Source organism: Mustela lutreola, chromosome 8 (assembly GCF_030435805.1).
Source record: "Mustela lutreola isolate mMusLut2 chromosome 8, mMusLut2.pri, whole genome shotgun sequence".
NCBI classification, from domain to species: Eukaryota; Metazoa; Chordata; class Mammalia; order Carnivora; family Mustelidae; genus Mustela; species Mustela lutreola.
Window position 1 is genome coordinate 1,141,229 of NC_081297.1, and position 24,553 is coordinate 1,165,781.

Genomic DNA, 24,553 nt, shown 5'->3' on the forward strand with positions numbered 1-24,553 from the left:
AAAGCCTCTGCCTTCAGCTCAGTTCATGATCCCAGGGTCCTGGGATCGAGCCCCGCATCGGGCTCTCTTCTCAGCAGGGAGCCTGCTTCCTCCTCTCTCTCTCTGCCTGCCTCTCTGCCTGCTTGTGATCTCTGTCCGTCAAATTTAAAAAAAAAAAAAAAAAAGACAGGACTCATCCATATGCTGTCTACAAGAGACTCATTTTGAACATGAAGATACAACCAGACTGAAAGTGAGGGGATGGAGAACCATTTCTCATGCCAACAGACCTCAAAAGAATGCTTGGGTAGCAATTCTTATATCAGACAAATTAAATTTCAAACTAAAGTCTGTAGTAAGAGATGCAGAAGGACACTATATCATAATTAAAAGGTCTATCTAAAAAGAAGACCTAACAATTGTAAATATCGGTGCCCCCAACATGTAAGCAGCCAACTACATAAACCATCTTTAACCAAAATAAAGAATCATATTGATAGTAATATATAAATATTAGGAGACCTCAACATTCTACTCTCAGCAATAGACAGATCATCTAAGCAGAAGATCAACAAAAAACCAAGAGCTTTGAATGACACATTGGACCAGATAGATTTCCCAGACACATACAGACCATTCCACCTTCAAAAAAAAAAAAAAAAACAAAAAAAAAAAAACAGAATACTCATTCTTCTCAAATTCACATGGAGCTTTCTCCAGAACAGACCACATACTGGGTCACAAATCAGGCCTCAACTGATACCAAAAGATTGAGATGATTGCCTGCCTATTTTCAGACCAAAATTCTGTGAAACTGGAACTCAAACACAGGAAGAACTTAGGAAGGAACTCAAACACTGAGAAGTTAAAGAACATTCTGCTCAAGAATGATTGGGTCAACCAAGAAATCGAAGAATAACTTAAACAGCTCATAGAAACCAATGAAAATAAAAGAACATCCATTCAAAACCTATGGGATACAACAAAGGCAGTACTAAAAGGGAAATACATAGCCATCTAAGACTCTCTCAAAAAATTAGAAAAATCCCAAACGCACAAGCTAAGCTTACACCTAAAGATCCTAGCAAAAGAACAGAAAATAAGACCTAAACCAAAGAGGAGAAGAGAAATAATAAAGATCAGCACAGAAATCAATGAAACAGAAACCTGAAAAACAGTAAAAGAGATCAACGAAACTAGAAGCCTGTACTTTGAAAGAATTGGTAAGATCAATAAACCTCTGGCCAGACTTATTCAAAAGAAAAAGGGAAGGATGCAAATCAATAAAATCATAAATGAAATGGAAGAGATCATGACTCACACCAAGGAAATAGAAACAATTACACGGAATTATCACCAGCAACTATATGACAACAAATTAAGCAATTGGGAAGAAATGGATGCATTCCTAGAAATGTACAAGCTACCAAGACTGAAACAGGAAGATATAGATCATCTGACTAGACAAATAACGAGCATGGAAATTGAAACAGTAATCAAAAGCCTCCCGAAAAACAAGAAGTTAGGGCCAAATGACTTCCCAGGGGAATTCTACCAAACATTTAAAGACAAAATAATATATATTCTACTGAAGCTGTTTCAAAAAATAGAAATAGAAGGAAAAATTCCAAACTCATCCTATGAGACCAGAATTACCTGATCCCAAAACCAGGCAACCCATCCAAAAGAAGAATTTCAGACCAAGATCCCCGATGAACACGGATGCCAAAATACTTGACAAGATCCTAGCCAATAGGATCCAACAGTCCGTTAAAAGGATGATTCACCAGGACCAGTGAGAGTTATGCTGGGCGGCAAGGGTGGTTCAGAATCTGCAAATCTATCAGTGTGATAGAGCACAGTGACAAGAGAGGGAACAAGAACCATATGACCTTCTCTACTGATGCAGAGAAAACATTTGGCAAAATGCAGCATGGTTTCTTGATGAAAACTCTTCCATGTGTAGGGATAGAGGAAACATACCTCAATATCATAAAAGTCATTATGAAAACTCCGTGGAAAATATCATTCTCAATGGGGAAAAAATGAGAGCTTTTCCCTTAAGGTCAGGAACACAACAGGGATGCCCACTCTCACCACTATTGTTCAACGCAGTACTAGAAGTCCTAGCCTCAGCAATCAGACAACAAAAAGAAATAAAAGGCATTCAACTTGGCAAAGAAGTTCTCTCCTCACAGAAAACATGATATTTTACCCAACAGACTCCACCTCCAAATGACTAGAACTCATACAGAAATTCAACAACATGGCAGGATACAAAATCAAGGCACAGAAATCACTTGCATTTCTACACACTAACAAGACTGAAGAAAGAGAAATTAAGGAGTTGATTCCATTTATCATAGCACCAAAATCTGTAAGATACCTTGGAATAAACCTCACCAAAGAGGGAAAGGATCTATACTCTAGAAACTACAGAACACTTAAGACAGAAATGGAGGGGAAGATACACAAGATGGAAAAGCATTCCATGCTCATGGATTGGAAGAATAAACATTGTGAAAACGTCTATGATGCCCAGAGCAATCTACATTTTCAATGCCATCCCTATCAAAATACAATTGACTTTTTCATGGAGCTGGAACAAACAATCCTAAAATTGATATGGAACCAGAAAAGACCCCAAATCGCTGGGAGAATGTTGAAAAGGAAAACCAAAGCTGGGGGCAACACATTCCCACCCTCAAACTCCATTAAAAGGTGTGATCATCAAGACATATGGTACTGGCACAAAAACAGACACATAGACCAATGGAACAGAATAGAGAGCCCAGAAATGGATCCTCAACTCTATGGTCAGCTAATCTTCAGCAAGGCAGGAAAGAATCGTCAATGGAAAAAAGACAATCTCTTCAATAAATGGTACTGGGAACATTGGACAGCCACATGCAGAAGAATGAAACTGGACCGTTCACTGACTCCATACACAAAGATAACTCAAAATGGATGAAAGACCCTGTAATTTCACTGCTGGGTATTTACCCCCAAGATATAGATAGTGAAAAGAAGGGCCATCTGTACCCCAATGTACTTAGCAGCAATGGCCACAGTCACAAAACTGTGGAAAGAGCCAAAATGTCCTTCAACAGATGAATGGATAAGAAGATGTGATCCATATGTACAACGGAGTATTATGCCTCCGTCAGAAAGGATGAATACCCAACTTTTGTGTCAACATGGATGGGACTGGAAGAGATTATGCTGAGTGAAATAAGCCAAGCAGAGAGAGTCAATTATCATATGGTTTCACATACCTGTGGAGCATAAGGAATAACATGGAGGACATTAGGAGAAAGAGAGGAGAAGGGAGTTGGGGGAAATTGGAGGTGGAGATAAACCATGACAGACTGTGGGCTCTGAGAAATAAAGTGAGGGTTTTGGAGGGGAGGGTGTGGGGGTTGGGTGAGTCTGGTGGTGGGTATTAAGACGGCCTGTATTGCACGGAGCACTGGGCGTGATGCATAAACCGTGAATCTTGGAACACTGAAAAAATAAAATAATGTTTAAAAAAATGTATGAAAGACCTCAATGTGAGACAGGAATCCATCAAAATCCTAGAGGAGAACACAGGCAGCAACCTCTTCCACCTTGGCCACAGCAACTTCTTGCAAGACGCGTCTCTGGCAAGGGAAACAAAAGCAAAAATGAACTTTTGGGTCTTTATCAGGATCAAAAGCTTCTGCACAACCAAGCAAACAGTCAACCACACCAAGAGGCAACTCACAGAATCAGAGAAGATATTTGCAAATGACATTACAGATAAAGGGCTGGTATCCAAGATCTATAAAGAACTTCTCAAACACAACACCCAGAAAACAAATAATCCGCTCAAGAAAGGGGCAGAAGACATGAACAGACACTTCTCCAAAGAAAACATACACATGGCCAACCGACACATGAAAAATGCTCCACATCACTTGCAATCAGGGAAACACTTGTCAGGGAAACACATATCAAAACCACATTAAGATGCCACCTTACACCAGTTAGAATGGCCAAAACTGACAAGACAGAAAACAACAAATATTGGAGAGGATGTGGATAAAAGGGAAAGAATCCTCTTCCACTGTTGGTGGGAATGCAAGCTGGTCCCTCCACTCTGGAAAACAGTATGGAGTTTCCTCAAGACATTAAAAATAGAGCTACCCTACAACCCAACAATCACACTCCTGGGTATTTACCCCAAAGATACAGACAGGGGCGAAAAGAAGGGGCACATGCACCCCAATGTTCATAGCAACAATGTACACAACAGCCAAACTGCGGAAGGAGCCGAGATGTCCTCAACGGATGAATGGATAAAGAAGATGTGGTCCATACACATGATGGAATATCACTCAGCCATCAGAAAGGATGAACCCCCACCATCTGCATCAACATGGATGGAACTGGAGGGGATTATGCTGAGTGAAATAAGTCAAGCATATGGTTTCAGTCATATGTGGAACAGGAGGAATAGTGTGGAGGACCACAGGGGAAGGGAGGAAAAACTGAAAGGGAAGAAATCAGAGAGGAAGACAAACCATGAGAGACTGTTAATCATAGGAAACAAACTGAGGGTTACAGAGAGGAGTGAGTTTGGGTAGGGGATAACCAGGTGATGGGTATTCAGGAGGGCACGTGTTGTGATGAGCACTGGGTGTTACATGCAGCTAATGAGTCGTTGAACACTACATCAAAAACTAATGATGTACAATCTGTTGGCTAACTGAACATAATAAAAAAATAAAATAAAATACATAAAAACTTATTTAGTGAGGAAAAGAAATAAAACACATGTTGAGTGTGAATTATTTAAAAGGGTTACATTTTGGGGCACCTGGGTCCATCAGTCAGTGAAGTGTCTGCCTATAGCTCAGGTCAAAACCCTATGGTCCTGGCATCAAGCCCCACATCGGGCTCCCAGCTCAGCAAGGAGACTGCTTCTCCCTCTGCCTCTGCCTGCTGCTTCCCCTACTTGTGCTCTCTCTTTCTGTCAGATACAGAAATAAAATCATTACCCCCCCTCAAAAAAGAAGAAAATCAAAGGGTTACACTTTACCATTGGGGTGTGTGCAAAGTTTTTATTGTAATCAATAGTAATAAGTAGGAAATTTATGAAGTAATTTGAACCACTGCATTCAAGATGTTTCAAGTACAAATAAATAAATAGTAAAATAATAGAGAGCTCCAGCGCTGGAAAAGAAATCAACAAAGCAAAACAGCATCCTAGAAATGGGAGAAAATATTTGCAACCAGGTGTCTGTTATATGTATATGCAAGTATATGGAGAACACATACAACTAAATAGGGAAAGAAACAAATGATCCAATTAATGGGCGAAGGACCTGAATTGACGGGTTTCCAAAGAAAACATACAAATGCCAAGAGGTACGTGAAAAGGTGCTCGGTGGCACTAATCACTAGAGTCACGTTAATATTAGCCACAATGAGACATCACCGCACACCTGTCAGAACGCTTCTTATCTGAAGGACGAGAGAGAAGAAGTGTTGGTAGAAATGTGGAGAACAGGGAACCCCGTGCCCTGGTGGTGGGGATGGGAACCAGCTCAGGCGCCAGGGAAAACAGAATGCAGGTTCTCCAACAACGAAAAAGCTACCACATCTCAGCGATCCAGCAATTCCACTTATACATCCACTTTGGATACATCCAAAGGAGGCGAACTCCTTCAAAGAGATATGGGCACTGCCGTGCTCGCCGCCCCGCTCCTCGCGAGCCCTGCGAACAACTCCAGTGGCCCTGGGTGGATACGTGGATGAAGAAGATGCAGTGGGACAGTCCTCAGCCATGACGAAGGAAACCCTGCCGTGTGCAGCCCCACGGAAGGACAGAGCATTACGTCGAGTGGGACAAATCAGACAGAGAAAGACAACCGCTGCTTGGTGCCATTTATACGTGGGGTCCCAAAGCACTGAGTATGTGGATCAAATGGGGGTCGCCAGCGGCTGAGGGCAGGGCCGAAGGGGAGATGCTGGCCAAAGAGGATGAACTTCCAGTTACGATGAGTTCTGGGATGGCCGTGCGGAGGGGCGAGTGCGGGGAACACGTCCGTGCGCTCACAGCTGCTGCAGGAGGGCGTGTGCGTGTTGTGACCACAGCGACAGTGCGGCGACAGCTGTGCGAGCCGGAGCCCGTGCTCACGGACCGCAATCCGGCAGACACCGCACAGTACGTCCGCGAAACCCGTCACCACGCCGGACGCCGTAAACTGACCCGAGGTAGTGTGTCTCCAGCAAGCGGGAAAATTAAAAAGAACCTTTATGGTCATGAACCGAAGCTTCTCGGAGGGTTCAGGCCTGACCTCCAGCGACAATCGACAATCGGCTGAACGAATATGGGGACAGGGTAGGATTAGGATTTCATTCGAATAGGATGATGATCTAGCCAACGGAATATAACCAAGGGAGAAGAGGCAGGAGCGCCAGGAGGAGTGGGCAGAGCAGGAACCACCAGGACTGACCGGGGAACCCAAGCTCGAGAGAGCAGTGGAGACAGGCCGCCTTGGGGACCATGACAGACCTCCAGACGCCAGCCAAGGGAGGGACTGCAGGAGGGAGCAGAGAAGCCTCGTCTGGGTGGAGAGAGATCTGTCAGGAAATAGGACAGGCCGTCCTGGGAGAGGGGGCTCAGCCAGGGACAGAGCAAAGCAGTGAGAGCCACAAGAAGGGGTGGCGGTGAAGGCCGATGACAGGAGGGTCAGAACTGAGGATGACCTTGCCAGACCTCAAGCCCCTCCCACAGACGAGAACTGTCTCCCCCGTTTTCATACTGACCCTGAGAGTCACTGAGGCCATGCAGCTGCTCAAGGTCCCTCGTCCCCAGAACAATACCCTACAGCACTATGCTAGGAGAACAGGGGCTGGGGAGGAAGCCGGGGCTGCCTCTGGCCTCCACGCAGCCAGGGACACACCACCCTCCAGGGCCTTTCCCTCCAGAATGTTCCTCTCCTTGCCCTGGGGGACTCCTCTGGACAAATCCGCACAGGTGCTCATTATGGGAGTGGGACAGGGGTTCCCCAGGGCCTCATTCTCTCTGCTCAACAGCAGGGAGAATCGCTTCCCCTGCCTCCTCTCCAGTGAGCGGCTCACCAACATCCCCGCTGCACGGCTCCGGAGCCTTCAGAATCCGGAAGGCGGTTTCCGCGGCCAGCTGCAGCCACCGGCGACCTGTGACCGGCCCAAGACGCCGGTCCTTGCCTGGTCTCACCCTGGTGCCGGCTCTCTGGGAACAGACACCGCCACTCTGCCAGAATCTCGGTGCTTCTCCAGACCGGGCCGGCTTCTCTGCTGAAGACCTTGTGTTCACTCCTCAGCTGACAAGCAAGGGCTCGCCACTCCATGTCCTGTTCCCGAAGGAAGGACCTGGCTCTGACCGCAGGCACCCAGTCTCGAGATCAACAGTCATGCCATTCGCTCGTTCATCCCCCACCACGGCCATCTCCAACTCTGAGGATCCGGAGCGGACGCAACAGACCGACTGATCATCTGGAAAGAAGCGGCGGAACATCAGTGCCCGAGACCCGGACATGAAGGTAGGAAGATGGTCTTGTAGGTGACGTGCACGTTCTAGAATACCGAATGAGGTTTGGGGACACATCCTGGAATATTCTGATGACAGATTTCCCTTCTGGAAGCCTCAGGGTGTGATGAGGGGACACGTATGTGCACATATGTGTCTGAGTATTCGGGAATGTGTGTGTCCATGGGGTACTGGTGTTGGTTGTGTGATTTTACTGTTCTGCGCCTGGTTTTGGGGTTTGGTGTGTCTGGAGGGGAACTGTTAAGGGCCTGGCTGGCTGAACGGGTGTGTGTCTACGTGATCCCAGACTTAGAAAACTGGACTCTCTAGAACAACGTCTCTAGCACCTTTGGGCCACAAGCCTGAATGCCAGCTCTCGCCTGTATTCCTCTCCCCGAGGCCCCCGTGCTCTGCAGCAAGCTCGGGGTTCGCAGGTCCTCCATCCTCCGCAGCCTCTGGCAGGGTAGAGCCCGGCTTAAACATATGTGCACAGATGTAAAGCAAGGCTCTTGGAATTAGGGAGCTTTGGGTGAAATCCTGACAAGCATTTACAAACAGTGTGGCCCGGGCAAGCTGTTTAACCTCAGCCGCCCGCCTACCTTCCTCTTAGGACAGGAGTATTGCCTCACTTGCAGGTGAGTCAAGACCAGAGTTCGTCAATAAAAAGACCTGAACTCACAGCCGGCTCTGGCCCTGACCGGAGTGGGAGCGCCCACAGACCTCTCCTGACTCGCAGGTGCAGATGGGAAGAGCGAGCACTTACGAGACGCCCACTCGGTCCCGGGCCTGTTCTGAGAGCTCTCCGGGCTTCACCCCCCCACCCAGTCCACTTTCAAGTAGGACACGGAGCCACGGGCAGGTGAAGCCGCGTGCCCAGGGTCGTTCCGCTGGGCGATGGCAGAGCCGAGACTGGAGCTCGGGCGGTCTGACGCCCCCGCCCTTGCTCTGACTCACACCACGAACACCGGTTCCGTCTCCTGAGCATAAATGGATCCCAGTAAGCACGACGTGCTCTGGGGGAAAGAGATTTCCCTGAAACATTTTTTTTTAAAGATTTTATTTATTTATTTGACAGAGAGAAATCACAAGTAGATGGAGAGGCAGGCAGAGAGAGAGAGAGAAGCAGGCTCTCCGCTGAGCAGAGAGCCCGATGCGGGACTCGATCCCAGGACTCTGAGATCATGACCCGAGCCGAAGGCAGCGGCTTAACCCACTGAGCCACCCAGGCGCCCCATCCCTGAAACATTTTAAAGAAAATTAGGGCCTCGTGATTTTTAAACTCAGAATAGTGACTACAAAGTTTATCTATCTCCGCACCCCTGCCAGGAAGTGTGCAGGAGCGAGATTTCGCTGTAACATTGAGTCCTCGCATCTACCGTATGGATCTACCGTATGGTTTCTGTACCATTAGGAAATGCGACTCAGTGTCACTCTGCAGGGTTAAAGCCTTCTGTGTTGGGTCCCCTTTTCACTCAAGGACAATTTTTTTTTTTTTTGCCAGTGAGAGCCAGGCTATAAGACAGGAGCCCTGGAGACCATCTAGGTCAGACTCCTCCTCTTACACGTGGAACAGGAAGGCAAGGGAGATGCAGTGACTTCCCCATATCAAATAATCCAGCTGCCCCAGGGCAATTACGCTGGTGGGACCCAGGGCTTCTAGCTTCCTGTTCTGCCAGAGGACTCTGGGCTTCAAGGCCCCCAGATCATGACCACCACACGGGGAGAAGCCAGAGAGGCATGGATGATGGTGACAGCCTAGAACACAGACTCCCCACAGAGCAGCACTCAGTAGTCAGCGCTAATGGTTGTATTCTCCGAAGTAGAATCCCTGAAACAAAGAAGGCCATAGATGGTTCTCATCTCTTAAGTAACAGCTCTACCCAGACTAGGGCACTGCACTTACTCACAAGCACTACACACTTTGGAAGGAGGGAGGGAGGCTGGGGGGGGGGGGGGGTGGGGGACTCTGTCTTCCAGTATCTGAAGGACTAGTCTATGGGAGGGAGATCAGATTCCTGCTTGGACCGGAGGAGTGCAGTGAGAAGCCAGCCAGGAGCAGAAAACGCACAGATTTGGAAAGGAGACAAGCCCGACTACAAGCCCCACGGGGCCACTCACTAGCTGTGACCTTGGCCAGTCTTCCCTCTCCCGGTCTAAGTCTGCTCTTCCAACAAGTGGAAATTCCTTCTCCCCCAAAGAATCTGCTAAATAATTCATTAGCCAAGCTGTGCTGAGGTAGGGCTAGGAGAGCGACTCCGCTCCCTCCCAACCGATCCCCGCCCCGCGGGACCCTCGCTCCCAGCCAGCTCCCCGATGGCCAGGCCCCCGGGGGAGGGCTCTCTTTAGCTCCCTGAGGGTAAACTCACCCTGGCTCAGCCTCCTTCCAAACCCTCTGGGAGTTTCCTCCCGCAGGCCAACCACAGCACCGGGGAGCGCTTCCTCCTGCTGGGTTTCTCCGACTGGCCCGCGCTGCAGCCCGGCCTCTTCGCCCTCGTCCTGCTCTGCTACCTCCTGACCCTGGCGGGCAACTCGACCCTCGTGCTGCTGGCCGTGCGCGACCCGCGCCTGCACACACCCATGTACTACTTCCTGGGCCACCTGGCGCTGGTGGACGCGGGCTTCACGACGAGCGTGGCGCCCGCGCTGCTGGCCAGCCTGTGCGGCGCGGAGCTGTGGCTGCCCCGCGCGGGCTGCCTGGCCCAGCTGTGCGCGTCGCTGGCGCTGGGCTCCGTGGAGGGCCTGCTGCTGGCGGTGATGGCGCTGGACCGCGCGGCCGCCGTCGTGCACCCGCTGCGCCACGCCGAGCTCGCCTCCCCGCGCCGGTGCCGCGCGCTGGCCTGCGCCTCCTGGCTGGGCGGCCTGGCCAACTCCGCCGCGCAGAGCGCGCTCCTGGCCGCACGGCCGCTGTGCGCGCCCCGCCGGCTGGACCACTTCATCTGCGAGCTCCCCGCGCTGCTGCAGCTGGCCTGTGGCGGTGACCGCGACGCCACCGAGCGCCGGATGTTCGCTGCGCGCGTGGTCATCCTGCTGCTGCCGTCCGCCGTCATCCTGGCCTCGTACGGCGCCGTGGCCCGCGCCATCTGCGGCATGCGCTCCCGGGGCGGCCGCAGCAAAGCGCTGGGCACGTGCGGGTCCCACCTGACCGCCGTCTGCCTCTTCTACGGCTCGGCCATCTACACCTACCTACAGCCCACGCGCCGCTACGACCAGGGCCGGGGCAAGTTCGTTTCGCTCTTCTACACCGTGGTCACCCCGGCGCTCAACCCGCTCATCTACACCCTCAGGAACAAGCACGTGAAGGGGGCCGCCAGGAAGCTCCTGCGCAGTGTGGGGGGAGGGCAGGCTGGGCGGTGAGTGCGGGGCGGGGGCGGGAGGAAGGGGTGAGCCGCGGGCCACGGATGGGAATGTGCATTGGGAAGGCAGCGAGCCCTCGGCCTGTCCGTTTCCCTGTGAGAATGGGCAACATGTGTCCTCAGGGAGTCGGAGGTCCGTGGGGAGGCCCCATTCTCCGCTCCCCTCCCCAATGTTCCTCTGCTTCAGGGCAAATCCCGCTATGCTGCATATACAGGTTCAGGGAGGGAAAGTGACCTGCCGGCTCTCTCTTAAGCTGATGAAGAGAGAAGGCATGATTTCGAGAGGACCTTTCCCGTCCTCAGGGGTCCAGTGACAATGCCCGGAGAGTCCACACGCTGGTAACACCCTGTACGGCAGGACAACTAACGTTCCCTCTCCCCCAGTCTGATGGCGCACACCGTGAAGACCCCACAGTGTCTGGCCTCAGGAGTCCCCCAAGTTGACAGAGCAATCCCAGACTCTGCCCTGCGGGAGACCCATCCAAAACAAGGAGCCGCAGTTGCTCGTCCAGGGAAATCAGTCCAACCTAATGCCCACCTAACCAGGTCACTAGTGCCACCAAGAGCACTGGAGCCCAAAGCAGAACAAGGAATTCCCCTAAGTAGGGGTGGTGCCACTGGGATTCAGCTGGATTCTCTTCTGCACGAGGTGGTTCTTGAGCAAGTTTAAAGAGCAGAAGGGACAAGGCATGTCTAAGATGGTGCGAAAAATGTGTTCTTGACCAGTCATGAGATACAAGAGGGACAGTGACAAAGGAGTGAGTGAGGAAGATACAGGAAGATCCACATTCCCGAGGGAGGAGCAGACACAGAGGTGGGGGGTGCAGGAGGGAGCCAGGAAAAGGCTCTGTCAGCCAGAACCCCGGGCACAGCCTCCAGAGTCAACCCAGAGACCAACTGAGAGCCCCCACCTGAAAGATGCCCCCACCCCAGAGAAGACCTGCCAGACCCGAACGCAGGCAGGACAGAGACGGCTCCACGACCACACCTTCCCCAGGGACCCCCGCACACTGGAGAACAAAATCTGAGTCCCCAGGGGAGGTGTCGTCCACGCGCACCATCATCTCCAGAAGTAAGAACAGCTGGACTCAGCGTGGGGCGTAGAGCGTGAGATGGCGCACCGCGGCGGGGTCATTTCCTGCCGAACAACCTTAAATGAGGACAGAGAAGACAGTTTAGTTGAATTTCTAAATTCTTTATTACTTAGACTGTAATCATACCAGAGGAATTAACACACTTCAATATAAATCCTTTCACTGTTCTCTACAATCAGAAATTCAATTTAATTCAACATACTGAGTGATATTACAGATGAAATATGCCGGTGGGAACACAGGAGTTAGGGGAACGTGGATCCCAATGTGGAACTTACTATCCTGTTGGACGGAAGAAATAGGAATTTTTCTAAAAATCAGAGGGACGAGGGAAAGGATTGAATTCCAAGCTGGCTTTGATGCTGTCTCTACTGTGCCTTAAAATATTGTTTTCTATTTTCAGTAATATATACAATGCAGACACCTAATCAACTGTGTTCGATCAAAAAATCATGGAGTTAGAAACTTTTCTGCAGTCTTCCTTCCCACTTCACCCCTAACTTTCCATCTTTCTCTTTCTTGTTAATTTGGGGAAATCATCAAAGGATGTGGGGGGAGTGAGAGCTATCAGCGGGCTCACCCCCCAATGCAGTAGTCTGCCAGCCAGAGTGAAGCGCCCCGTCTGACGCCGTAATCCGCCATGCTCTTCCCGTCTTCCAGCCTCTTGCCATTGCAAGTCACAATCTGTTGCTCAGGCGTGATCGCGGTCTTGGTCTCGACCATCTGTTTCACCTGGGCCACTGAGCTGGACCTTCGCACCTGGAGGAGGTGCCTCTGCCCCCCATCACAGGACTGCACCAGAGTCACGGGCAGCTCCTCATCACTGGGCGTCACCACCTTCAGAGTGAGGTGGATGGTCGTCTCCTTGTCAATGCCGTAAGACGACAGCCTCCTCTGGGGCTTCAGCATCTTGGAGCCCAGCAACAGGACCTGGTCCTGCACAGGAATCTTGGTCTTCGCCCGGACGTGTTCTTTGATCTTCCTCACTGTGTCATCCGAGTTAGCAGCGAAGGTCATGGATGTCCTTCCCTCAGAAGAGACCGTCACCTGGACAACGAAGGCCAAGAGACCGCAAATCAAGGTGCCTGGAACGCCTGCCACCTTGACACCACTGTCCCCTCCGTGCCCGGCCCCGCCCTCCCTGCCTGCCTGGTCCTCCAGCTCCTATACAACAGGCTCTGTCCCTCCCTTTTGTGGAACTTCTCTTGGGGAATCTCAAGCTTTTAACGCAGGAAAATCATTGTTTTCCTTTGCAGCCACGCCTCTCGTTCATGCCAGCGTCATCAGTGACTTCCCACATTTCACACGCCTCCGACCCAGACAGAGGTCGTCGAATGTCCAAAACTAAATCCGATCACAGAGCACGCACAGTTACATACTGGACGCTAAAAACAGCCCCCGGAGAGAATTATCGACTCGTCAGCTCATGGGACGCTCATCACTGCCCTCCAAGACTACCCTGGACGGGACACATACTCTCCGTACTCCGGGTTTCTTTCTTACTGTCCTACGACCGTGTAATGACTCACACGTTATGGTGACACTGCGTTCAATGTGACTTGTTCCCCTGGACTTCCTGCATGTTTCTATCTACCTATTGCAGAATATGGTCTCCTGCAGCTAGACCAGGGCCTCACCCACAGAAGGTACGGCCAGATCGAGGTCTTCCTTCCATAGTCTGAAGCTGGCAGTGCACCCTGTGTTGTCGCTAGCAAGCCTGGCAGGGCCTCCGTCCTGCTCTATTCAAAACCATCTTTGCAGTCTGGACGTCACAGACATTTCCTCACAGGACCGACGCCCCTCTGTGCTAAGCAGCCCCCCGATGCCAGCCCACATGTACTGCACGCGCTCCTCAAAGACTCACGGATCTGGTCATTAACACCTTAGAGTGAAGGAGTTTTGTGTACCTCTCTTTTAGGAGGAGAAGGTGTTCAAGAGCCCAGGGACCCTAATCAAAAGGAGGAGAAAAGGCTCCAGAAAATATTTCCATAGGTTCAAATCCAGCCCTGTGGGCCCAAAGCCCACTCCCACTTCCCACCATCCTCCCCTAACAGGGCCCAGTCGGGCCTGACACAGAAGAGCCCTGAGGAGCCAAACGAGGCACTTCTATTCCCAGAACCTTCCTTCAGCTTCTATAGCGATCAGAGCCTGTCTCAGCCCCTGCAGGACGCCTTCCCAACCACTCTGCCCCCACCTCCCCGAGCTCTGTCCCTCGTGGACTCCTGAAATCACTCCCCAACCCTTGGCGGTGCTTCCCCTCTCCGCATCCCCACTTTTCAACCCCAGCTTACATGGAGGCAGGAAGTACCAGATGCCATGTCTACAGCCAACAGAGCAGACACAGGAGGCTGAGGAGTAGGACTGGCGCCCAGCTTATGTACGCCATACATAAGCTGGGCGCCAGTCCTATTTTGCTCTGCCATGATGTCATGTATTTTCTTTCACTTTCGCTTGGACTTAGTCATACACACAGAGAATACTCTTTGATCAAAACATTCCTCTCATCCATTCTACCCGCCCTCCTCTTCCAAACATAGGATGGTCCTTCTCTCTGGAGAACGTCCCCACTTAACAACTCACCCCTCCCAGTCATGACTTATGACTGCCCAGCCTACAGCCTTGGGCCCTCACCCACTTCAAGACCTTTACTACTTGATGGTCCTCTCCTGCTGCTTTTGAGAACCTGCCCCATGCATCACTCAGGGGCTTTCCTGAGAGCAAGGGTGCCCAGGGGAAGATGTAGAGTCCAGGAGCAATGACGTGACCATGAGCAGCCTGTTCACACCAGCCAGGCAGAGTGGGAGGCCCAGGAGAAGACACAGGAGTCCATGAGAGTTGATCAGACCGTGATCACCTGTTCACACCAGCCAGGCAGAGTGGGAGGCCCAGGAGAAGACACAGGAGTCCATGAGAGTTGATCAGACCGTGATCACCTGTTCACGCCAGCTGGGGAGAGTGGGCAGCCCTGGAGAAGATGTACAGTCTGTGAGGAGTCATGAGACCATGATTAGCCCGTTCACACCAGCCGGGCAGAGTGTGAGGCTCGGGAGAGGAGGTGGGAGTACCTGAGGAGTGATGACACCGTGACCAGACTGTTCACACCAGCTGGGCAGAGTGGGAGGCATGCCTCCAGATCACACAGGATGCACAGCCTACTCTGAGAGGAGACAGGAATCTCATTCCCGGGGTGCCACTTGCTCCCTTAACTTGGGCAAGTCTGTTCACCACCTGAGATGTTTGTTTTCCAGCGAACATGAAATGACTGATGAGAATTCAGAACACAGCTTGTAAAATGGCCCTTACATCCCTGGGTCTTGAGCTCTCTAGCACACTTCCATTCCTGGCCCAGAACTGGCAGCCCAGATCCAGTACTTAGAACAATCCTGGCCCAACAGTCAAGGGCCAAGCCCACCTCCCATGAAGCAGAATACGCATCGGCTCTCACACTGCGGTGACTCTGTTTCCCTGCCTTTACTGCTAACACTCCCTACTCCCTGTGCTCTCTGATCTCACACACACCCATGCTGCTCCTTCCTCCCTGGCTCTGGAGGTTTGGATCAGACAAGAGGGAGGGCACAGGCCGTGTGCCCTCAGAGAATTTATTTACTACTCTGATCCTCCTAACATTCCAGAGGAATCCCTGTCTTCCCCCAAACTCCCAGGACAGCGCCACAAATCACATTCTCCAAGAAAGCCTTTATGAAAGGAGCTCCCAATTTTTTCAAAGTAAAAAAATCCCATAAAAATGACACTATCTTAATCTCACAAAACAAACTGAGGGTTGCTGGGGGGCGGGGTTTGGGAGAAGGGGGTGGGATTATGAACATTGGGGAGGGTATGTGCTTTGGTGAGTGCTGTGAAGTGTGTAAACCTGGTGATTCACAGACCTGTATCCCTGGGGATAAAAATATATGTTTATAAAAAATAAAAAATTTTAAAAAAATGACACTATCTTCTTTGCTGTGTCCTTAGCGGCCATTTACTGTATCTTCAGCACCGGTAGATGTCAAATGATCCCATTTTACTGCAGGACTTTCCATCCTGGAGAACGTGGGTTTCTAGAAGTGCCTATGTAGAGTAATGGGATCCAAGAACCAGACCAGGCTTTCAAAAAACTCAACACAAATCAGGTTCTCCTATTTGAAGCTCTTATCAGATGCCCATAAACTTGGAAAATTTGTATTTGAGTGTACCTTGGGATAAACGCTCCTTCAAACACATAGGATGAGTAGGGAGGGAGAAGAGTGTCTGATGCAACAGACAGGAAACCGCGGCCCCTGCCAGTCTCCCTTCAAGGCCTCTCCAGGCTCCTACCATCCTCTCTGTGCAGAAACCAAGACTGTGATCTTGGATCTGCAGCTGGTGCCCCCCACCACGCATGCAGTGCCCAATGGGATCTGCGGATTCTGAAACATCACCAGTAACCGAGCAGAAAAGGTCAGAGCAGGTGGACGGCGGCAGGGAGCAGGTCCACAGCAGGAAAAGAGGGGAAGCTCACGAGCCCAGGCTCCTCACTCCACATTTCATCTGTGCCCGTTACCTTCTTGGGCCTTTGCCTCCTTCCTGGAAAGGGAAGCCGAGAGGAGGCATCTAGAGCTGCTTAGCATGAAGTCATTCTGCTCCTCCTCCCCCTTCTAGTCTTCCTGCCTGGGCAGCCTACACCATCTTGGGGCAATGATCTCTTTTCTGGGCAAGCAGGGAACCTCGAGAGAAGCTCCTGCCCGGAGAGCCCAGGAACCACGTTTCTCAGGATGGTGTCTGTCAGAGCTGTACCCGCAGCCCTGATCCGAGCGGCAGATCTGCAAGTCTAGCAGCTTGTGTGCATGGTTCCAAGTTTCCTGCCACCAGGTCACAAAGCATGCATCTCCTTCCAGCTCTACCCAGGGTCAGGGATTACACAGATACAAGATGTAAGCTGTGCCTCCTCCAGGAAGCCTTCCCTAGCTCCTGTCCCAATCTGGGTCATGTGCCATCCTCTGTCCAATTGTTCACCCTCCCCAAGCCCCTCAGAGCAAGTGTCTCCAGCAGGAAGACCATCTGCTTATTTGTCTACTTGCCCCCATGAAACACTGGAGACCTGGGGCAGGGGGTCCATGATTGTGTCTTGACTAACTTGGATCTCTAGCACTTCCCAGGCATACTGTCTGGTACATGAAATACTTAGCATTTACCGAATGCATGAATGAACTAAAAAAAAAGAGTAAGTAAGTAAATTAAGAAATTGGAAAATAACACTTAACGAGTACTTGCTAGAGTTCAGGAGCTGCACAAGGTGTTCGTGAATGGCCCCTGATGCACTGTTCTAGCTTTCTAATGAGGTAAGTGTCCGTTTCCCCACTGCGCAGCACGCAGTGAGCTCACCCACAATCACATCGGGAGGAGCAGGTGAGCAAGTCTTCAGGTGCATATCTCGACGGTTGTCCTTCTGCTCATCTCCTCCCAGTGGAAAGGAAGGGGGGCTTGACATGCGCAGCTTTGTGTTACAGGGAGGGCACACATCAGGGAAGGGGTACAGACAGACCAAGGAAAGCAGAGCCTTCGAGGAGCCTTGTGAGGAATGAGCAAGGAGAGTCTGGGCCCATATGCGGGTAGGAGCCTCCCTGGTGGGGGGACCTGCCTAGACCACAGGGCAGCCACGGGCAAAGAGCCTGTGAGTGCAGCAGGCAGAGGCTGGGGGAGGATGGCAGCCCGCCCAGGACTGGGAGGGTTAACGGTGCCACTGTGTCACTCGCCTCAGCCACAGGGATCTCCAGCAGGGAGCTACCTCAAGGGCCAGCCTCAGATGCTCCCAGGAGTCAGTGATTCAGGGGCTTCCCTACCCAGCCAGATCTGGATTCTGAGAAACACTGTCCCTTCGAGGAATCAGAATAGCAAGCCTAGACATTGACCTCTCTCTTTCCCTCCTCCCTTCCCTGTGCAGTTCCTTTCCACGCCAAGGGGCGCGGCAAGGGCTGTCCCCCGCTGAGTCACAGCTAGGACTTCTCCCCAGGACCTGACCTCCACCCTGCTTCCTAGCACACTGTCAGTCCGGCGTTTTTCCCTCTGTGCCACAGTAAATGTTTTCAGAGGTGGGAGGATCGCTTTCCATCTGCCCTTCGACAAATTCAGGAAACCAGCCAAGGTAAAAGGTCATGAAGACCTCACAAGGACACAAAACAAACATCTTAGATACACACTCAGATACACACATCTCAGACCTCCCCGTGTGACTCCCTCGCTGATGCGCAGTCTTGGGCTGGTCATTTCTCTGCTGAATCCTTCCTGGAGAAGAGGCCTCTGTCCTGTGTCTTTAATGGTCCCCAGGAAGGTGCTTGTAAAACTGCTTTGACATCTAGAATCTTGCTTCAGAAATGTAACCCAAACTCACTCAAAAACCACTGTGACTTTTCCTTTATTGATGATTGGTGAAAAAATATTCAACCACTCTTAAAGGTCAATTTGGAAAAACTTATAAATATAAGTCTTTATTTGTGGATATTTCCATTATATTCCATCACTCTATTTGTCTATCCTTACATCACTACGACACTGTTTTTGTCTCTCAAGGTCATAATGAGTTTTGAAATCAGAGTATATAATTTTAACATTTTTTTAACAAATCTGTTTTAGCTATTCTCAGTCCCTTGTATTCCCATTAAAGTTTTAAGATTAGCTAGTCAATTTCTAAAAACAAAACAAAACAGGATCCTGCTTTTTAAATTTCTCTATCTATAGAGAAATTGGAGAATACCCACTTTTTTAAAATACCCAATTTTAAATTTTCTTCTAGAGTTCTTAGAGTTTAGCAGTTAGGTCTGAGATCCCTTTTGAGTGTATAATATGAGATAAGGAGATCCAGATGAAAATACTTCTTGGTGTTGGTGTATGTTGATCTCTGATTGTAACAGGACAATTTTTTAAAAGACTATCTTTTTAAGACAAGGCAAGATGGCAGAAGAGTAGGGACCTAATTACATCTGGCTCCTTGAATTTAGCTGGATATATATTAAACCATTCTGAATGACCATGAATCCAGCCTGAGATGTAGAAAATATATCTGGATCTCCACAACTAGAACAGTGACTGCTTTTTACAAGGTAGGACGTGCAGAGTCCTGAATCTGCGAGGAGTCACCAGAAGATCAACGGAGCGGGGAGGGAGCCTCCATAAGCTGGCTCCTGGAAAGTGACAGAACATCAGAAGCACAAAATCAGAACCCTTAGAAACTGCTCCAATGAGAGACATCCCTCTCTGAAAGGCGCTCAGGGGATGAAAAGGGCAGAATTCTATTGAGTCATTGTGGTTTCAGGATCCCAGGAGACACAGAAGGAATGGGGGTGCCTGAGCCAGTAGAGTTACCAAGCAGTGGAGCAGGGAAACTGGTTACGGTCACCAAGCCCAAGAGGGACTCTCAGCTTGGCTCACCATAAACTGTGAGCTGGACCAGTTGGGTGACCACTCTTTCCCTGAGCATCCTGAAAAGGACTAGAACTTGCAGGCCATTTACCATCCCCTGGGAGGGGTCAAACAGCTGTGGCCATGAGCGGCAACAGCTCTCAGGGTGGGGGTGGCCCTGGAAAGGACTGCACCCAGCTGTGACCCAGGAGCAGAGGAGCAGGGTGTATTCGTGAGCTGGCAATAGCTAGCAGACCCAAGTACACAAAGGGCACTGGCACTCTCGGGTCCCTGGGACTCCCACCAGGAGACTGTAGTGGGCATGCGCCACAAGAGTCTATGAAGTTTGGCACCAATGAAAGTGAAGACTCTTTGTCCCAGAGAGTTGATCGAAGGAGGGGGGGCCACAATTTTTCAGTTCTAGGCCAGAAATCCAGGCACAGCCCTTGTTGCTCTGACCCTCTGATGTGGTACAGAAAGCCTCCAGGGAACAAAAACCACACAGAGAACCAGCTTACACTGAGCCCAGCCCCTTGACAAGGGGCAGGGCAAATCCATGGATGCAAAGACCCCTGAGAAGCAGCACAGCATATCCCCCCCCCAGAAGACAGGCTGGAAGAACAGGTGGACTAGGACTTCATGGATCCACAAGACTGTACACCTCCAGCACCGGGGGAAACTAGTACACTGAGCTCCAGGTGTTTTCTCACAACCCATTCAACTTTCAGTCTAAAGGTTTCCATTTCTTTTTTTTTTTTTTTTTAGCTTTTCTGCATTTCAATTAGATATTTATTTTACCAACTTATGTTTTTAAGTCTCTTTTTAACTTTCAATTTTGACTTTTACATTTTATAGGTATATGCTTCATTTTAGTTCTTTGTTCCCTTCATTCAATTATATAATATATATATTGCTTTGTGTTATTTGCAGTTTGGGGAGGTGGAGTCTTCTAACACAGAGACCAAAATTCAATCAGGAACAAGTGGGTCACCCTGCTTTGTCCACCCTGGGAGGTTATAATCTCCCCCCACCCTTTCTTAGGTTTTGTTTCATTTTGGTAGTGTTTGCTTTTCTGTTGTGGCTTCAGACTTTTCTAGGGTATATTTTCCTCGGGTCATGGTTGATATTTTGGACTCTGCTCATTCGCTCACCCATCCTTCTCTGGGCAAAATAACCAGAAGGTGTAATTCACAACAAAAGGAGGAATTAGAGGCAATATTCCCTGATACAGAGCTAATCGTTATGGATATAGGTAAGATATCAGAGATGGAATTCAGCAGTAATTAATAGATAGACAGTACAGAATCTCTAAGGGTAGAAATGAGATTGAATCATGTTGAAATTTAAAATAATATGAATGAGATGCAGTCTAAACCGATGCTATAACAGCTAGGGTCAATGACGCAGAAAAGAGAACAAGTGATCTAGAGGACAGGCTGACTGGAAGGAAGAAAGGGGAAGAAAAGAGAAAGACAGCCAATAGTCCATAAAGAAAGGCTTCCAGAATTTAACGATGCCTTGTAAGGAACCAATGTCAGAATTAATGGGATCCCAGAGTAAGTGTAGAGATAGAGAGGGCTAGAAGGTACATTGGAGCAAAGCATGGCTGCGAATTTCCATAATCTGGGGAAGAGAACAAGCATTCATGTCCAAGTGGCAAGAAGAACCTCCCAAAATCAATAAAAATAGGTCAACACCGGGGCGATGGTTGGGAGGTGGGGGAGCCTGGTGGTGGGTATTATGGAGGGCACATATTGCATGGAGCATTGGGTGTGGTGCATAAAAAATGAATTCTGTTTCACTGAAAAGAAATTAAATAATAAATAAATAAATAAATAAATAATTTTTAAAAAATTTTTAAAAAAGAAAAAGAAAAATTAGGAACCACTGTTTAAAAAAAGATAAAAGATCAACACCCTGACATGTAATAGTAAAGTTTGAAAATATTAGAGAAAAAACGTTATCCTGAGAACAACTAGGGAGAGGAGGTTTCTTACATATGGAGAGAAGAGCACCAGAATACTATCACGCCTGTCCACAGAAACCAGGCAAGCCAGAAAGGGCTGGCAAGACATATTCAGGGTACTGAATGAAAAAAATGTGCAGCCAAGAATACGTTAGCCAGCAAGGTTCCCATTCAGAATGGAGGAGAGATAAAGAGCTTCCAGAACAGACAGAAACTGAACAAATATCAGAACACCAAACCAGTCCTTCAAGAAATATTAAGGGGGGGGGGGCGCCTGGGTGGCTCAGTGGGTTAAGCCGCTGCCTTCGGCTCAGGTCATGATCTCAGGGTCCTGGGATCGAGTCCCACATCGGGCTTTCTGCTCAGCAGGGAGCCTGCTTCTCTCTCTCTCTCTCTCTCTCTCTCTCTCTGCCTGCCTCTCCATCTACTTGTGATCTCTCTCTGTCAAATAAATAATAAAAAAAAGAAATATTAAGGGGGATACTGTAAGTGAAGAGAGATCCCAAGAGTCACAGAGACCAGAAAGAAACATATAATCTACAGAAACAAGGACTTTACAGGAAACACAATGCCAGTAAATTTGTATCTTTCAATAGTTGCATGAATGTAAATGGGCTAAATACTCCAATCAAAAAACACAGGGTATCAGATTGGATAAAAGAGCAAGAACCATCCATGTGCTGTCTATAAAAGACTCGTTTTGAAACTAAGGACACCTCCAGATGGAAAGTGAGGGGATGGAGAACCATTTACCACACAAGGAACCTCAAAAGAAAGCTGGGGTAGCGAACATCGTATCAGATAAATTAGATTTTAAACCAAATACTGTTGTAAGAGATGTAAAGAGACACTATATTATGCTTAAAGGGTCTACCCAACAAGAAGATCTAACAATTGTAAATATCTCTGCCCCCAAAGTGGGAGCAGCCAATTATATAAAACAATGAATACCCAAAATAAAGTAACATGAAGATAATAATACATTAATACGAGGAGACCTCAGTATTCCACTCACAGCAATGGATAGATCATGAGACAGAAGATCAAAAAGAAACAAGAGCTCTGAATGACACATTGGACCAGATACACTTTGTAGATATATACAGGCTACTCCATCCTAAAACAACAGAAAACTCATTCTTCTCAAGTGTACAGGAGACATTCTCCGAAACAGATCCCACACCAGGTCACAAATCAGGTCACAACCAGTACCAAAAGACTGAGATTGTCCCCTGCATATTTTCATACCACAGTGCTTTGGAACTCAATCACAAGAGGAAATTTGAAAGGAACACAAACACTTGGAGGTTAAAGAGCATCCTGCAAAAAAATGAAGGGGTCAACCAGGAAATTAAGGAACTTAAACAATTCACTGAAACCAATGAGAATGAAAATGCATTAGTTCAAAACAGCAAAGGTGGTCCTTAGAGGGAAGTACATAGCATTACAAGACTCTGAAGAAAATTAGAAAAATCCCAAATACACAAGCTAACCATACATCTAAATGATCTGGTGAAAGAACAGCAAATGAAGCCTAAACCCAACAGGAGATGAGAAATAATAAAGATTAAAACAGAAATCAGGGGCGCCTGGGTGGCTCAGTGGGTTAAAGCCTCTGCCTTCAGCTCAGGTCATGATCCCAGGGTCCTGTGATCGAGCCCTGCATCGGTCTCTCTGCTCAATGGGGAGCCTGCTTCCTCCTCTCTCTCTGCCTGCCTCTCTGCCTACTTGTGATCTGTCAAATAAATAAATAAAAATATTTTTTAAAAAAACAGAAATCAATGAAATAGAGGCCAGAAGAACAGGGGAACAGATCAATAAAACTAGAAGGTGGTTCTTTGAAAGAATTGATAAGATTGAAAAACCTCTGGCCAGGCTTATCCAAAAGTAAAGGGAAAATGACACAAATTAATAAAACCATGAAAGAAAGGGGAGAGATCATGACCAACACCAAGGAAATACAGACAAGTATAATAACACATTAGGAGCTAATACATCCCTCCCAAAAAATAGGAATCTGGAAGAGATGAATGCATTCTTAGACATGTATAAACAACAAGAATGAAACTGGAAGAAATAAAAAAAAAAAACTTGAACAGACCCATAACCAACAAGGAAATTGAAATAGTCATCAAAGATTTCCCAACACACAAGAGTCCAGGGCCAGATGGCTTCCCAGGGGAATTCTACCAAACATTTAAAGAAGAAATAATACCTACTCTTCTGAAGCTTTTTGGAAGGAAAACTTCTAAACTCATCCTATGAGGCTAGCACTACATTGACCCCAAACCAGACAAAGACCCCACCACAAAGAAGAATTACAGACCAATATCCCTGATGAACATGGATCCAAATATTCTCACCAAAATATTAGCCAAAAGGATCCAACAGTACATAAAAAGGATTATTCACCATGGCGAAATGGGATTCATGCCTGAGCTCCAAGTCTGGTTCTACATCTGCAAATCAATCAGGGTGATACAATACATGTATAAAAGAAAGGACAAGAACCATATGACCCTTTCAATTGATGCAGAAAAAGCATTTGATCAAATACAGCATCCTATCTCTAAAGATTTTATTTATTTATTTGACAGAGATCACAAGTAGGCAGAGAGGCAGGCAGAGAGAGAGAGAGAGAGGAAGCAGGCTCCCCGCTAAGCAGAGAGCTTGATGCAGAGCTTGATCCCAAGACCCTGGGATCATGACCTGAGCCGAAAGCAGGGGCTTTAACCCCTGAGCAACCCAGGCACCCCATACAGTATACTTTGTTGATTAAAACCCTTCACAGTGTAGGGATAGAGGGAACATACCTCAGTATCACAAAAGCCATCTACAAAAGTCCACAGTGACTATCATTCTCAACGGGAAAAGAAAGAGAGCTTTTCCCTTAAGGTCAGGAACACGGCAGGGACGTCCCCTATCATCGCTGCTATTCACCGTAGTACTAAAAGTCCTAGCCTCACCAATCAGACAACAAAAAGAAATAAAAGGCATCTGAATCAGCAAAGATGAAGCCAAACCCTCTCTTTGCAAATGACATCATACTCTATGTGGAAAACCCCAAAATGCCACCCCTAAGTGACTAGAACTCATACAGCAATTCAGCAAAGTGGCAGGATATAAAATCAATACACAGAAATAAGTTGCATTTCTATACACCAACAATGAGACACAAGAAAAGAAATTAAGGAGTCGATCCCATTTACAATTGCACCCAAGCCATAAGATACTTTGGAATATACCT

At 48.5% G+C, this 24,553-nt stretch overlaps 2 protein-coding genes across 2 annotated transcripts; one reads left to right on the forward strand and one right to left on the reverse strand.

Annotated features, from left to right (window-relative positions):
• Positions 1-6,002: 6,002 nt before the first annotated feature.
• On the forward strand, positions 6,003-11,073 carry LOC131838231 (putative olfactory receptor 2I1). Its single transcript, XM_059184038.1, has 3 exons — positions 6,003-6,169; positions 7,045-7,189; positions 9,866-11,073. Exons 1-3 carry the CDS (start codon positions 6,003-6,005, stop codon positions 10,871-10,873), a joined length of 1,320 nt encoding a protein of 439 aa, XP_059040021.1. The 3' UTR covers positions 10,874-11,073.
• A 973-nt stretch (positions 11,074-12,046) lies between these two features.
• On the reverse strand, positions 12,047-14,342 carry LOC131838025 (ubiquitin D-like). The gene is made up of 2 exons (XM_059183660.1): positions 14,258-14,342; positions 12,047-13,013 (listed from the first exon to the last, which is right to left on the reverse strand). The coding sequence occupies exons 1-2, from the start codon at positions 14,282-14,284 to the stop codon at positions 12,543-12,545; spliced, it is 498 nt and encodes a 165-aa protein (XP_059039643.1). The 5' UTR covers positions 14,285-14,342; the 3' UTR covers positions 12,047-12,542.
• Positions 14,343-24,553: the final 10,211 nt, after the last annotated feature.

Bases quoted from the DNA above. Each gene is read 5' to 3' on its own strand.
- LOC131838231 (XM_059184038.1), top strand. From the start codon at position 6,003: ATGAGTTCTGGGATGGCCGTGCGGAGGGGCGAGTGCGGGGAACACGTC. The intron at 6,170-7,044 runs GTACGTCCGCGA...TCTGCTCAACAG, and splicing joins AATCCGGCAGACACCGCACA to CAGGGAGAATCGCTTCCCCT. The intron at 7,190-9,865 runs GTCCTTGCCTGG...GGCTCTCTTTAG, and splicing joins GTGACCGGCCCAAGACGCCG to CTCCCTGAGGGTAAACTCAC.
- LOC131838025 (XM_059183660.1), bottom strand. From the start codon at position 14,284: ATGGCATCTGGTACTTCCTGCCTCCAT. The intron at 13,014-14,257 runs GTAAGCTGGGGT...TTCGTTGTCCAG, and splicing joins CTGGTACTTCCTGCCTCCAT to GTGACGGTCTCTTCTGAGGG.